The sequence below is a fragment of the Anopheles coluzzii genome, chromosome 3 (assembly GCF_943734685.1).
Source record: "Anopheles coluzzii chromosome 3, AcolN3, whole genome shotgun sequence".
Classification (NCBI taxonomy): Eukaryota; Metazoa; Arthropoda; class Insecta; order Diptera; family Culicidae; genus Anopheles; species Anopheles coluzzii.
Window position 1 is genome coordinate 18875978 of NC_064671.1, and position 16761 is coordinate 18892738.

The window sequence follows — 16761 nt, forward strand, 5'->3', positions numbered from 1 at the left end:
AGTTAGTATAATTCCAATAAGTAAGCATTTTTTTTAATTGATCTGTTTTGGTTAATTCTACTTCACATCATCTATCTATATAGATCACACCAGCTATTTAAGCTTTTGTAGATTTTTTATTTAGATTGTTGGATGATTCTAACAAAAACACCTCACAACAAACCCTTGTTATAATCTATAATATTCTGCTAAGGTCATAAAGAATTAAATATTTGATTGAGAAGTCAATGTCACGATGGTGTCCCTGGGCAAGAGCAATTGCATATGCTCTCTCTTTATCGGTTATTATATTTTATTTGTGACTATTAATACTTCATGCTGCTGATTGCGACACAGAAGGTGGTTCTAAAAATAATCAAAATCCGTTCTATCCTGTGATAGGTTTCTATACACAGCACCATGAAATGGCAGAAAAAAGTTTTGAATGTTTTGCAAATGCTTCGAAGGACCAATTTGTTTTAAAATTGGTGTAAATTTCTCACAAAAAAAGAAAACAAATGCAATTTTATTGCAATGTTGGTAATCCACATTTTTATAACTATTTAGCTAATTAACCTTCGGCCGGTCTCGTGGCACAGTTATCTACTCGCATGCCTTAACAGCATACCCGCCATGGGTTCAAGCCTCGAAAGAACATTCTGCAGTTAAATTTGAAACTTTCAGGACTAATGTAACACAAAACAATAGTGTAAAATACATTTCCTAATCCTTTACTCAGTCGATTTGCATTACTCATTCTTGTCTGAATACAGCAACTAAATCGTTAGACAAAAGCGTTTTTACTCGGCCAAAAATATGCAATCTCCCAGATAAAAGATATGACCTTAACGGGTGGATGTAGTTTAAGCCATCGACAGTAATGTTTAATCCAAAACCGTCTGAAAATCTGAAACCAGCAATGCTCTTCGGTTTCTTGAAGATTGGAAAGGAATATTGGAAGGAATTTATTTCACACACATATAATTGAAATTTAAACGCCTGGATAAACCATGAATTGTGTATCATCATCGCGGATTACATCCGTCTGTCAGACCTTAAGCCGAAATAATCAGAAATGCTACTGCATACTGTAAGTCTAAATAATTGAACCCTTACAAATGTCCATATAAATGTACAAATCTTCATAAATTTGGTATGTTACATACTGATGCTTTGCCATGTTAGCAATATCTCAGAATTGTAGGAATTACTTCAAGGATTTATACATACATTTTATTGATTTTTTGTCATCAAAATCATCATCAAACTTTATCTCAAAGTGCTTATTGTGTTTTACCATTCAAATGGGAACCTCACAATCGAATCGAAAGCAAAACAATGGCCAGTGCTGAGTCACACCGAGTTGCAACCGACATTCACCCACTGGTGAAGAGATGCTCTAACCTTGCCGGAGGATGCGCCGTCCGTGCGCGTCATGTGCACCTACGATCGATTTTATGCCGCGCGCGACATTAACTGGACGTTGTCAACGGACAGACGAAAAAACAAAAACAAATAATGGTAGAAGATCGAAGACTGGATATAAAACAATCACAAAACGCATTCACGCATGGTCACGGTCGATCGGTTCGCTATCCTCGAGCTTCCCAAAAAATAAACGAACCGGAGCTGGAGCTCGATCCATCAATTTTATCTGATTCCGTTAATCGCGTTTATCATACACACAGACCCACCACCTACTTTCGCACCACCCACACACACCGGGGGGTCAGTTTCCGTTCGTCCCAAGGGTGGACAGATCACACACATGATTAAGCCATGATGAGGGAAAGGAAGATGTCCGATCGTGGGCGAATGTTGATGTTCTTCGGGTTGATGAAGGTAGGGTTTCTGTCGATCGATTGCTGCAATGATCACGCAAATCAACCGACCCCAATATGGGGACGGGGTAATATTGATGGGAACATTGATCGGTTTCGCCAGGGGCTGCCATGGAGTCGGCAGCTGCAGCAGCACTTGGCAGATAATTACACTTGAAATTTGCCAAGAAGATCCTTTTAGTGCCAGGTGCCAGGTGTGCATGTGCCATTGAGCGGCTTCAAGGCGGCATTGAGACGACACTTTGGCCAAGTGCCATTATTCTCATCGGTGGTTGTTTTCGTACCCCCTTCTCCTTTTCTTTCTATTTTGATTTGTTTGTTTTTCATTGGTCAACGGTCAGGTGCGGTTTGGTGTAGGTGGTGTTGGTTTCTTTTCATGACACGCTGTCAATAATTGTGAATATTTTGCGCTTGTGTGTGCTATTATCTCGATCGTGAGCGATCGAGCTCAGTTTTGCAAAGCAAGGAAAGGGGGAAAAAACGTTTACAACAAAAGCATAGATATTCATCCCATCTCGAACCGTGAAGTGTTGTGGCATGGAAGCTGCGTTCGCCGAGAAGAATGGCAAGCGTCTACTGGAATTAATGAGAAATGCTAGTTTTGCGTAATCGTTGCGCTTGTCCATTCATGTTTCATGTTGGGGTTGTCTTTCAAAGCAAACGTTCCTGACCCGGCCTTTATATGCATCATTATATAGGTGGTGAGCGGGATGCGTTGTTGGGTCTTTGGGTTGGGAAGTTATGTACAAGCCCTCCATAATAATGTACGCGGAGGGCTAGAGCAACATTCAATAATATTTGCTATTTCCATCGACATGTTTATAATGTCAGGTTGTAATGAATCTTGAGCCGCAAAAGGTAGAAAGTATGTCGTCGCGTACGTTCAGCATAGATTGGCATGTCATGTTTGTGAATTATTGTTTGTCTAGTTTGATGCTGGTTTATGTGGGAAGATCCAACAATGTGGATATGCTAAGAGAGAAAGGAGGAATGTTGTATACCTCAGGGCTGTTGTACATTTGACGAAACAATGGTACTTCACTAACGTTGTGAATATTTCATAATATGCATTCATTCGTTTTTCGTTGTTATGGATGGATTTTTACGAATTCAGGGCGCATTTTATTATTATTAGAGTACAGTTTTTGAACGCATTTTATTTATTTTTGAAAGAAAAATATTTATAGCTTCACACATTTTCAGAGTTCTGACAACTCAACTTTCTGGATTGTTGTATCTTAAATACTTTGTCTGACGTTAAGTGTGTTTCAAATGCTGAAGTATATCAAGACTGGTTCTAAATGTGCTGTAAACGTTAAAGTGTATTGCATTATCTTCAACAGTTTGTTGTAGATAATAGTAGAGTAATCTATGTTTTCCATGTAGATAAGATGACATGTCTTAATGCAAAAACGAACATTTGTTGTGATCTCCATTCTTTAGTTATTTATAAAGGCTCATCCATAAATTACGAAACTCTAACGCGAGGCGAGAAGATACATTTCAACGTTAATATTCGTTGCACCCGGATAAAGAAGGTTATTATTTTTTGTAACAAGATGCCTTCAAAACAAGATATTAGTATTAGTGGTGATAGATTCGAGATTCAGAAGATACCAAGGTTTTATCCCTTGAAAGATTTGAATCGAAACGGATCCCTTTAGTTAATTCGATAGAGATGCGAATTGTTTGAGATTAGGATTAGGATTGAGATTGGAATCGATTGCAATTGTATTGGGATTCATTTGGGATTGAGATTTGATTGCGACTCAATTTCGAGCCAATTGGAATTGGATCCCATTAGGATTGATTTGATTATTTTTGTTTTGAGAATCCCAACGAGAAACGATACATGCGCAAATTGATCCAAAACACCAAACATATTTAATAATATTTATATTGGAGTAAAACGTAAATAATTAAAGAAAGGATGTTTTATGAGAAAGCTAAAGCAATCCTACAATACGGCAAGGCCGTAGTAATTAATAAATAAAGCAATTTTGGTGATAAACAATCGATGTAAATCACAGGGAAACTTTAATGAATAACTTACGTCAAATGAACTTCACCCTCTGGCCGTAAATTTTCATGCATTTATCGCCACTAATTGGTATTATTAACAATTGAATTTCGCCGGATAAGTTACAATTGAATTTCATTTAAAAAATTACAATTGTTTTTTTTATTGTGTAACGTAATATATGAACGACATCTTGACACGAATTTTAACAATTTTCGTTTATTATAATTAAATAATTGTAAATTTTCAAAGGTTTTTTCGATTTTATTTTTTGTCTGTAAACACGAGTTAATTACTCAGAATGATAAAGAGAAGAATAAAAGAATAAATGTATACAGCTGACTTACTATAACCATACAAAATTCAAATAAATCCGTTACCGTTCAATAAATACCGCTCAACTTACCATTCCTTTCCTTTTAATGTTCAAGTATTGTTATTGTAGCATTTTTCTTTCGTATGTCTTAAAGAGCAATATTTCTTTCATCACTATTTATAAAATTTCGTTGCTTTAAGTGCAAGTCCAACGTATATAATGAGCCGGTCTCGTAGTACAGTCGTCAACTCGTACGACTTAACAACATGCCCGCCATGGGTTCAATCCCCAAATAGACCGTGCCGCCATACGTAGGACTGACTATCCTGCTATGGGGGGAAATCAATTAGCCACTGAAAGCCAAGCCCATAAGTGGTACAGGCAGGCCTTGACGGACAACGGTTGTTGAGCCAAAGAAGAAGAAGAAGAAGTGCAAGTCCAAACACAAAAAAAAGAAACACCAAGGCTCGTAACTGTATAACATTACACTTTATTTGTTTAAAGATCTCTTATTCGTCTTCGCGCTGGCGCAACAATAATGTTTTGGTAAATTCCGATGTATATGATACATAAATAGAACTTACGGAGTAGTAAATCGGATCGGTCCCTAATCGATAGATGGATGTCCGCGGACATGATATGGTGCATTCGCATTAGTTTCATCGCTTTTACGCGAATCGTGTGCTGTGTGCGTTTTTTTCGAATTTCTGTGTGTATGTGAGTGTGTGTGTGTCATATTTTCTGTTACTGTGCCACCGCACAAGCAGCAGCTGTCCCTTGTTTGGTGTTTGAATTTACTGCCAACTGCGGATGCATTTGCGTGCATCGCAATCGGAAAACAAAACGAAAAGTAAACCATCATGCTATCATGTCCTATTGGTGGCGGGGGGAGGACCTAGACGATGCAAAGCAGCAGCAGTCCTCCCGCCCGTTTGCGCACTCCATCGCGTCTGCCCTAACCAGTTTTTTTCTTCTAATTATAGTTGTGTGAAGTTTCGTTTAAATAATACATAATATGCGATAAGAATCTTACAGAGAAAACGCATTCGTGTGCCTGGTGTAGGTGTGTGTGTGCGTATTTTACCGTCTACTGCAAGGTTCAAATCAACAGGCATTGAAAGGAAAACAACAACAATAAAGTAGAAACAACAAAGAGGCGGGAGAAAAGTGGAGAGAAGGAATCATAACCCTGACCAAACAGGTGGCTCTAAACGCCGAACCGCTAAATCTTCACCGCCTACACGTACTCTGTGTGAGTGTGTGTGTGTGTGTCTTTCTGTGCAACTGTGACAAAATATGAAGCAACTGGTGAATAATCTGGTGTTTCATGTGTGGGTTGGCTCGCACGAAAGTGAAAAACAAAACTGTTGAACTAATATTTATGTCTTCAAGTACATAAGTAACCCTTTCCTTGGAGTTTTTCTGATGATATTTCCGTAGCCGCAACACAAACCTATTAGTGATGTGTGAATGTGTTAGTATTAGAATACTAGCAAACACTACAATCTACTCTTAACCCTTTCTTTTTATCTGTTAGTACTAATATCAGTGAAATTAGTTGAATGTTCTCTCTGTCAATGGTGGTATTAATTGCAGTTACTAAGATACTAAGGCATCCATGCAGGTTAGCACAATGATGAAGAATCTAAACACGAGTTAGGATGAATTTAGATCGTCTCGAAACGTTTTGTTTCCCACGGAGCGTTTTTCCTTCACGAGAAGCCACTAGCCCTTGACAGGTTAGCACACGCGCTGGCATGATGTGGAGTAGTGTGTGTGTGTGGAGTGTTTTAGTAGCAGCAGCCCCCTGTATGTCCTCTTTAGATGCGCACGGGCGTGTGCGGTTGAACGGTTGAAGTTTTCCCAGGCCTGTTTGTTTTTTCTGTGAGTGTTGCTTTTAATGTGATGATGAAGATGATGATGTATGCCCCATCTCAAGATCCTTCCCGTATGTACGTGTGTGTACTTGTGTCGGTGAACACGCACACAGGACGCAGGGCGTCGGGGTTAGTCGTAGTAGGAGCTATCGAGGTTGGGCTAGCGGATTACGCTCCGGGCTAAATGTACTGAACGTCGTTAGTCACTTGGCCTACTTTGTTAGTGTTCATCTGGACGATCGGGGACGAAGAAGAGGAAAAAAAATGGAAAAGAAGAGTAGAAAACACATTTAAATTTTCCGTTGGAATTTAAACATTCTTCTCCTGCTAATTGATAATGGAGGATTAAGGTGAGCATGGGTATGGATTGGGTTAGGTTAGTACGAGCTACAACGAACTGGATTAGATGGATTTTGTATGAGATTCACTTCATTTTTTTCCACCGATAGTAAACCAACTCCATTGGGTTCATGGGATTGAATGAATTTTAAAACGAAAAAAGATATTGCGAGTGCTTTGAGGATTCTCCAATTGCTTCCTGTTTTGTGTGTGCGACACGACGACTACTTGCTTCTTCGAATTTTTTTTATAAATATGTCTGCTGCTGGCCAGTGAAATGAGTTTACATAATTTTGGCGGATATTGTGTTTTGGCGGGTATGTTTCACGTGTATGTGTGTGTGTGGAAAGAGTTGTTTCTTAAAAATCGTATGAATTTGATTCTTCGTCACCTTTTCTTACTTTGAAGAACAGACGATAGACGGCACCGGCAACAATGCCACCGACAATCGGACCAACCCAATATACCTGGTGGGGAAGAAATAGCGCACAATATAGATTAGAATAATGTGATTAACGCACAAAAAAGCATAACATCAACGAATTAAGAGTGATGTACCCCGCGCAGGAGCCATTTACTTACCCACAGATCGGTGTAATTACCCATCACAACGGCCGGTCCGAACGAGCGGGCCGGGTTCATGCTGGCGCCGGTGTACTTGATCTATTATGATAAAGAAAATAAGCATAAAAATGGTCCATCGAGCAAATCTCTCTCTCTCTCTCTCTCTCTCTCTCTCTCTCTCTCTCTCTCTCTCTTGTCTCCCAACTGTGCACCACCCCGTTTCACCCCGTTACTTACCGCTGCCAAATGGCCGGCCGTGATCGAGAGTCCGATAGCGAGCGGAGCCGAACCCTTGACGTCCGTGCGCCGATTATCGCACACGCCATGGACGACGAACACCAGCATGAAGGTGATGAGCGCTTCGATCAGGACACCCTGCCCGGTGGACAGTCCCGGGGCGATGCCGGTCACGCCGAGCCCGCCGACCACTTCCGACGGTGTGGCGGCCTGTGTTTTGAAAAACAAAAAAACGGGAAAAAGAGGGTAAAAATGGATCACCTAATTTAAACTGACCTTCGACACGGAGAAAACACGTTTACATAATTCATCATATGGTAGAATTTCATTCTGTGCTGTTTGCTGGTTGCTGGACCGCGTGTCGTGTGTGTTGTAGGTATTATTATCTCACAATTAATTTAAACCTGATTTGGTACACCGCCCGGGCGTGATAAATTGCGTCCTTGCACGATGGCGAGTGGTACCGGGAAGGTGTAAACTTGACGGATGCATTTCGATTGAGTTGTTATGATTTATTCGATTGTGTTTATGCTACGTCTGGGTGCTCATATTTAAGGTTTTGCTCAGACAGGCAAGCAAAGGAGAAGATAAAAGAGAACACAACTGAACAGATCCAGTTTTTTAACTAAATTATTTATTTTCCTTTATTTCCTGTATGTAACTTCCCTGTTTATAACTATTTCCTGTATGTAGTGTATCATGTCGATAATTATCTATAATTTATAAAAAAAAACTGATCCGTTCTCAAAAACTTAACAGGAAATGCTCTATTTACTTATTCTGTTTCTGTATTACATTATTGTAATATCAACTATTTAATGTGGATTATGTTGTAATGTTGTAATAAAACAAATAACTGTACAAAATGCTCGGTTCAAGAACGTTCTAATAAGACTTAATCCAATCTAATAAGATACTAAGTAAAAGGTACTCTGAAAAGCGCTTTATTCAATTGCTACTACCAAATACTATCAATGCTTTAAAAAAACATTCAATTAACTCTCGTTCGTATGCCGAAAATGTTTATCAAATTTTCTGCCCCTCACAACTATATGCGTCGTACTTTATCCGCTCTTCAAAGCTCCATCCAACCCGGTTGATACGTATTTTAATTGCTACCATACTCGGGGGGAGGCTGCTGCTCCTTAAAGATCGTTCACGATCTGCCGCACAGCCGAGGTGCGACGCCGATGAGTTTGGCTCGTTTCGAATTAAGGCTAAGCAAATTAGCTCAACCGAAACCAACATACCGATCGTGCATGAGTGTGTGCGTATGTGTGTGATGCGGGCAGCTGGTTAGAACATAAATTGCAGGCAGCGAACGCCCGAACGCCACAACACCATTTAAAGCGGCAACGTTTTAATCGCGCCACTTGCCATTACGGGCAGCTGGTGGCGGCAGCCTGGGCTACTATTTAGCACGTTCACACGTGTGGTCGATGGTAGAAGAAGTAGAGTAAAACCATTACCACCCCAGCCCGTACCACCGAAGGTTGCTGCCAATTAACGAGGGGTAATAATTCGAAGGCAGGAATCGTTCGATGACGATAGCGAAAATTCAATTACCAAAGAATCGGTACAGAACGAACGGAGAGATATGTTGATGGTGTTTGTGTTTAGAAGCTGGTGTCTTACGGGTCAGAGATATACGCAGCACAGAAGCCCTGCAACGTTCCACGTAGCGGGCACGTAATTAAAATAGATTAGAGAGCATCCTAATGTCACGCGGAGGCTGTCAAGTGGCGTCTTGAGCAGCCAGAACATGAACTTCAACGGTCCGTAAGCTACACAGTGCAACGGTGAACAACAACATAAAACCAAGATCTGGTATCTTTTGAAAGGGCCATTTGCTCGGCATGGCTTTGGTCGGATGAGAGGCTGCTGCGAGGTGTAGGACGTAGCTGTGGCTGTCCAAAAAGCAAGCCGTCTACAATGTTTCGCGCGAGTGCAAATTGTTCCAACACCAAAAAAACACATTCACACGTAAAACACACGTCATCATCAACACTCCAACTCCCACTGGTATGCTTGAGAAGAGGAGGAAGAGGACACAAAAGGTTAATGCATGGAGGGTGCTCTTTATAATCTATTAACTTAACTTCTTCACCTCTGAGCACTGGTTTGCAATGCTTTTCGTTGTTGCTAAGAGTGTTTATGCGTGTGCGTATATGTTGGGTAAATCAAAATTGGATTGATCTGTGCACAGAAGGGAGCTGCATGTACCCCGTATCTTAAGCGACTCGACCACCGAGCGACTCAGTTTTCGGTCGAACCGGTTCAGCAGGTCGGTCGCATTCGGTCAAGGTTTAGGGCAAGGGGAGAACCCACTAATGAATAGGTTCCGTTCCTTTCGGTCCGGTCGGTGCATATGTACCGACCAATAACCATTCCCCTTCATACCTCCATTGCTGCTCCTCCTTCAGAGCTCGAGCTAACGTGTCGTATTTTCCCACACACATGAACACACGCACCACAACACGGTTATGTCTTCCGAAAATTGGATTAGGGATCTGCACCGGACCAACAGCCGGACTATTATTAGGCGCCTGATGGATGGGTGAATTTATCGGTTCACGCGGCGTGTTAAAACCGCTTGCGCACAAACGCAGCAAACACGTTCGGCAGTGCAAGCACGCGCCACGAGACGACAGAATGTCTGCGTGCGCTTGCGTTACGAACATGAAACATGGGGAAGTTGGTTGCTAGACGTACAGCCACACGTGGTGGTTGTGGTTTTGCTGATTGATGGGCTCAAAGAGAAGATTGTCATTTGATGGCTGGCAGACGCTGGCTGCAAGGTTGGTGGGCTGTACTAAAAAGGGGCAAGGAAACGAACCTTCCAAAATGTAACCGAAAAAAAGAAGTTTTACGCACAAACGACCCGAGGGGAAGTAAGCCATTTGCGTCGATTAATGTTTGATGATCGTTGCGTATTAAGTTTAAATAGTAAAAAATCATAGCATAGCTTCCGATTAATACAGAGATAAATCAATGCCGGATAATTTCAAATGTGGTGCCTTTCAGCGGACTAACCTTGATCTTGATTTATCAGATGACATTTTGATGAATTATGAAATAACTATTAATTGCCACGAACACCATGATTGAAATACATCATTGACATGCGGTAATTGTGTAAAAAAAGGTTACAATAAAGAGCAATGTCGATTGACCTCAGCCCATACATACCCATAATGGGAGTCGGCTCGGGAAAGGAAAGGTTGAACGTGTCAAAAGTTTATTTGATCCATTTTTATGCAAAACCGCACCGCACAGCGCCGACCACTTTCCTTCGGAAAGGCGATCGTTAATGAGGTCGCGCCCGCCAGAGCAGGGCAGTTTCCTGCTCCCATTAAACCATCCGGGCTCTGTGATTTTCAGTGACACATGATTGATAAAAAAAAAAACTACATGCACAACATGCTTTATCACTTCTCTCTCGTTGCCATTTGCAGAAAAAAACGGGGAGAAAACAGCACAAAAGCACATGCAGCAGCAACACTGTCTCACCTTTGGCGGGACACCCCATCCCGGCAATCGATGTGCGCGCGTACCTTGGCATTTCGAGACAATTGTCTGCCTCAGTTCGGTCACCGGAATCGGGCTCACCCTGAAGAGTGGAGCGGGCCCCGTATACACACAAAGTGTATGGCGTGCCGTACACTCCAGTAAACATACGCGTCTGATGCACATTGACAGTGGCACCAGGCGCACCACACCAACCCCTTCTATCTGTCTAAAAGGGTTGCCCTGATCGATCGATCGTGCAATGGCTGCGTGTGCACTTACTCACTCACTGACACCGGTCCTGACAGCGAGCAAATCAGCGAGCAAAACAACACACCACACGCTGCGTAAACAAGTGAGTGCGCGCTGGAAACAAAAGACTCAAGCGACGAACCCCCCGCACGGGCACGATGATGATGCACCAGAACAACGACGCAGTGCACGGTGTTGATGCAAAATAGAGCTAACCCCGCGTATGTATAATACATACACAGCTGTGTTCTAAAATTGTGTAGCACATAATACTGTGCCCCCGTGCGAAGGTGTAGGCGCACATGCAAAAAGGGGAGTTAGACAGACAGAGATGCGTTGTCGCGTCTATTGTTATTCGGATGCAGCGATGCATCCGGTGGCGGTGCCAGCACACGGGAACCGGTTCGATGGGTAATTTAGGTTATGTTGTCACACACGCTTGGCACGCGCATTGTTGTGTGCACTTCTTTTTAACCGTTTATTTTTGAAATCCCATTCCCTTTCCAAACAGTGCTGAACCTGTTCGGGAGGGGTTTGTGTGACAGCTGAAAAGAAGGTTTCATCTTTGACATCTGCATTGTGTAGAACGTATCGGAACAGTGCAGTGTGATCGCGTTGAGTTTGGTGTACTATATTGGGGGAGGGGGGGTCTAGTGCTTTGTTGCTCATCTATTAGTGTCTAATGGAGCCGGTCGTTGGTTGGAATCAAACGTTCTATAGCACCTCGACGCGCAGACAAGGCGTTGTTTCCGTTCCATTCAACATGTAGAGGCACAGTTCCAGTGTGGGAGAGCACACATACGGTGCACAGGTACCTTTGGAAAGAGCGTCTGGTGTGCATGTGCTGCACGACAACGGGTGAGCTGTTGACACAGTTTTCCGCCATTTAAAATTCAAAGCATAGTAAAGGGCAGTTCCAACACCCCGATGGGAGGATTCACGTCGCGCTCTGCACGCGTACGATTTGTTTTGTCAGTAAACAGCCTGGGGAGGGTGCATTTGTTGGGTAGTACTTTTGTGGAAAAATCGATAGAGCTTTTGATTGTTTAAGCGAGATAAAATGGAGAAAAGATTGAAAATATCGCTTAGCGAAAATGTTATCCTACACGGACATACGTACCTTAATGACGGCTGCACCCGCAATTGCGCCGATGCACTGGGAAACGATGTAGAAAGCACCCTTCAGTATGCTGACGTCGGCCGTTACCATCAGCCCGATCGTGACGGCCGGATTGATGTGGCATCCGCTCACGTGCCCGAATGCCTGAAAAAAAATGGAGCAAAAAACACAGACGATGAAAAACACAATAGAAAACACTAAAAGGTGAGAAAATATTCGATCAGCGAGATCGATCCCCGATCGCTTCGCTAAAGGTATGAGAAATGGTGCACGAGTTCGCGCGCGCTCGATCCCGTCTAACGACCACGTGCTCCACATATGCGCGAGCGTGCGCGCGCGCTCGAATGGAGCAGCAGTTTTTTTTTGCTTTGCGATCAGATTCGCCAATTTGTTACGCTCATGCACCTTCCGAAACCGCTCCATCGTGTCGTCGGATCGTGTTGTGGATGGATTTATTGTGTGTTGCACGTATATTTGAGGAGGCGATGTGTGTGGGGCTGTGCTGCTTGGTGCGATTTTCTCACGCGCATTTGTTTTCTGCCCAGTTTTGTTGCGTCTGTCGTTTCGGTGTTTTTCCACCGCTTTTTAGAAACCGCTCAGACACGGGGCTCGTGCGGGCGCCGCCTCCGTAAACGTGCCCAGTTAGCACGGCCTCCTCCTCACACGTTCGCGTCACGTTTTGGTCACGATTTTTTGGCGTCGAAAGGCGTCAACGTGGCTGAACGGTCATTTTTCATCGCGCCCGGCGTGAAAATGAAGATAAGCGGATGGATGGACGTGTGTTTTGTGTGGAAGAATTTATAGGTTTGGCTAAGGTATGGGATGGTACTACGCAGGGTCTGTCTGTGAGCGTCAAGCTAATAAGATTATTTCAAATAGACAGTGTCTAATGTGAACGTAACATAATAATGCTCAGAACGAGCTGCTAATGAGCGCTTGAAGATTGATTTTAAGTATCACTTCACATGTCTTCCCACCATTAGGCCAAATGCGAAATTAGAATGCGTTGACATTAGGAGGACTTTAAAATCACGTCGCGTTATTTGCAAACAGAGCGCAATGTCAGCAGAGGAGGAGGCGGTAATTAAATAAGTACACTTTCGATATCCACATTGCCCGAACTCCCGGGCAAACCTGCTGTCAGCCGGCTTCCTCTCCTGGCGCGGGCGCTTGTGATGAGAAATTAATTACATGTTTGCTCATCATGTCAAAGTACCACCATTTGCGATGCACAAATATAAATCAAGTGCCTTGTTTGCCAGCCGCTCTGTGTGTCGCGCGTTGCTCGCCTTTGGGTCTTTGCCCTTTTTTTTGCCCCCCCCTCTGCCACGCATATGTGTACCGTGTTGATGTTGAGCAGTGCACGCGACTGCGAATGTCAACGATTTGCAATCGATATCACGATCGTGCGGTGCTTGACGCGAGTGATGCGCGGGGGAAAGGGCTCTAGTGTGTGTGTGCATGGTGGGCTAATTTATGCGTCAATTAGGAGCAGTGGAGTTAATATGAGTGGCACAGTGTGCGCGTTTGCAAGGAGTATTTGAAGAACGTGGAGCTAAACATATGCTTGAAGCCCTTTTATGTATCGACTCAAGAACATCGCAGCAATGCGATGGAGAAAAAGTATCATTTTCATAGTGTCTTTTGGCTGTTTTGCGATATTGATGGATTGTTAAACATACATTTTTAATAGTGATAAAATGTGGTAAAAAAAAACAACATGTTGTGATAAAATGTAAAATATTTGAATATTTTAAATTTTTATTTGTTTTTTTTTACTTTTTTGTAAATTTTTATTTATTTCAATATTTATTTTTATTTGATTTTGAGTATGGTGGCATGTAATATTAGAATGATCTAAATAACAAACTATAAACAACGTCCTTCATAATTGTACTTTAGTGCAGAAACACACAAGAACTAATGCTACCATAGTTTAAAAACTTACTCTTATCCAATTTAAAAATACTCAAAAATGCCAAGACTCTTGCAGAATGAAAACATTTTTTTTAATGTTTACACTACATTTGGGAGATAATCCTTAACGAATTTTACTAGTAAAATTTCAGAATTTTTATGTACAAAGTTTTACATTGCACAATAGTAACTCACTCTTACTGTTGTACTACCATGCGACTGGCAATAATGAAAAAATAATAAATTCAATTTAAATTCCATTATTCATTAATTTCTAGAGCTCTGTCGTAAAGAAAAAACTCACTAGAAAATCCTATTGTTGTACTCCAGTCACGGGATTACTAATACGATTTCCAATAATTTCGATCGAATCATTAACCTACATTTAAGGTGACTTGATTTCCGTTGCAGTTTTTTTTTTTGCAAAGCGGGGAAAAATCCTTAATTAATTTCTTGACAAATTACCTCACACAGTCGCAACATCACGACAGCGTGGTTAAAACCCCGCACAGAGGATTTGGGAACACCACCGACCACATGTTCGTGTTGGATTTTCCATTGTGCTGATTCGGCCAGCCTTTGTCATTCCTTTCTCTCCTTGTCAAAGTGTTTAATTTTCCCATCGATTCCGTCGTCGGTCCGCACAGCATCACGCATCAAGCGCGGTCGTCGTGGACGGTCGCGCAAAATTGCATAACCCGCGCAATGGCCACATTTCGCAACAGTGTGAGTTCGCTCTTTCCTGTCACCGCACCATGTGCGGTTCGCGTCACCTGCCCGTGGTCGACAGCGACTCGGAATCAGATCGTTGACCGCGCGCGCACGCACGAACGGACGGCCGGACGGACTCCGGCATACCGGGGGAGAGATGCTGATTAACGCGATCAGAATTACAAATGCGCATTAAATGCGCGGCAAAGGAGCGGCGCAAACGACCCGTGTGTGTTTGTGTGTGCGGCTCGATGCAACAATCAATCGATCCAGTTTAGTGGTGGACTGGTGGCATGGTGTGACTGTGGGTAAAAAGCTTAAGTATAACGACCGCGCCAACGACACTTCGCTGAATGAAAACGGTTTAATCATTCATCGCGAGAGCGCGCGCGTGTTTGTGTGTGTACTTTTTTCATTATTATTACTATTTTACTTCACTGCACTTTAGGGTCTTATGGGGCACCGCCGCGCAAACGGTCTAGCAGGTGGCTAGAAAATGGGAGCAGCCCGAAGAGTAGTGTGGGGCTGGCGGGAAACCGGTTTGCGTCTCGCGACGGTCAAACTGTACGCCAAGACGACCGAGAAAAACTGACTGGCCGCTGTCTAGCCATCGGTCGCGGCTCGCACTGCTACGAACGCATCCAAAGCGTTCTCTCTCCCCTGCCCTGGTGGGCGAGTTTGCGCGTGCCGCCGTGGCGCGGATGGCGCGGCCGAGAACTTCTGGCGCACACGGCCGCTGCTGCTGCACGTCAAGGTTCGGAGGTTCGGTCCCGTCAGTTGTCACCCTCCCTGTTCGCGGGAGAGCGCTCTTCGGCACCGGCTGGTGCCAGCGATGGCGTGGCGTATAATTAGTTCACATTATGCGCTAATCGTAAACCACCCGTAGGGTGGGGTGTCGCCGTTCGATCGAGTTTCGACGTACGAGGGGGGGGGGGGGAGGGATACCAATAAGCCTTTGTTGCCAACATGCCATCGATCATTTTCTGGCCGGAGACGTCGGAGAGACGTGCAGAACAAGCGTGGCATGATTGGCGAATGGGGCGCATTTATAAAGCGAGACGAATATTATGTTGCAGTGTGTTGATTAAGGCACTGCGAACAGTTTGTTGTGTGTATCAATGTATGGACGAATATAACGCTTCGTATGTTTGCCGTGGGATCGAATGTCATGCTCTGGAATTTATCTCCCAGCGAAAGGAACTCAAGGAAAGATGTCTAAAAGCACATAACCAAAGAATTGCGTCATTGGAGTTGGAGACAAGTCTTCCCGGACTCTCTTGTAAGTTCTGTTCCCACCAAATCTGAGAACCAATATCAATATCCCTTCTTCTTCGTTTTTAGGTCCACATCGCACACGGCCCAAATCCTCAACGGAATGTGTACGCCTTTCAAATACAAAACCCAACCCGGACCGGAAGTGATTGAAAACATTTCATTGTCGAATTTGGCCACAGCAAACCGTCGCGGCAAGGGCATCGCTACGCGGCAAGGTGAACTTTTGCAGACAATGATAAAATGTCAATGTCAACGGTTGATCGATACGACGGATTATTTATAAGGGGAAGAGAGATACATTATACCCTCCAATGCGTATGCTAAATAGTTTCCCGAAAAAAAAACCCCGACAAGAACAGATCCATTAAGCGATCCGTCACGATCGCGCGTTTTGCGGTAAAGTACGCTTACCGCCGCATTCTAATGTTCTCTCGCTGTCCAAAAGCGCGCCACGTTACTGCAAAGGAATGAACACACACACAAGCAGGGTGATTCTAGACAAAAACCGTAAGATGCGCCCCATCCTTGGCGTGCTTTGTGGTGTGGCACCTTATTTCAGTTTCGGTTTTGGGTCACATTGGTACATAGATTGATTTGCGGTTTTGAAGATCGATTCCTTTCCCGAAGAGATCAGTCCTTGCCTCAACAAAGAGCTGTTTGATTGGGCGAAGGATAGGCGAACAATTCCCATTTTTCGACGAGTGGGTCGAAACCACACACTGTGCCAAGCAAACAGGGTCGATTTTGGAAAACCTCCAAAAACTAGACCAAAAAACGATCCTCTCGCAGTGCGCGCATTTTTGATG

The 16761-nt window shown here is 43.4% G+C and overlaps 1 protein-coding gene across 6 annotated transcripts in view; it reads right to left on the reverse strand.

Moving 5' to 3' along the window:
- Positions 1-4626: 4626 nt before the first annotated feature.
- Positions 4627-16761, reverse strand: part of LOC120954741 (aquaporin AQPAn.G) — a 40747-nt gene continuing 28612 nt past the window's right edge. For 5 of the 6 annotated variants that reach the window (XM_040374915.2, XM_040374917.2, XM_040374916.2 and 2 more), the window contains 5 exons: positions 12053-12196; positions 7174-7383; positions 6955-7035; positions 6774-6839; positions 4627-6264 (listed from right to left, as the gene is read on the reverse strand). In XM_040374915.2, coding sequence (XP_040230849.1) covers positions 6214-6264; positions 6774-6839; positions 6955-7035; positions 7174-7383; positions 12053-12196 — 552 coding nt within the window. In that variant the 3' untranslated portion in view covers positions 4627-6213. Of the gene's footprint in view, positions 6265-6763; positions 6840-6954; positions 7036-7173; positions 7384-12052; positions 12197-16761 lie in introns of all 6 variants that reach the window. The other variant, XM_040374919.2, reaches the window with a different exon arrangement.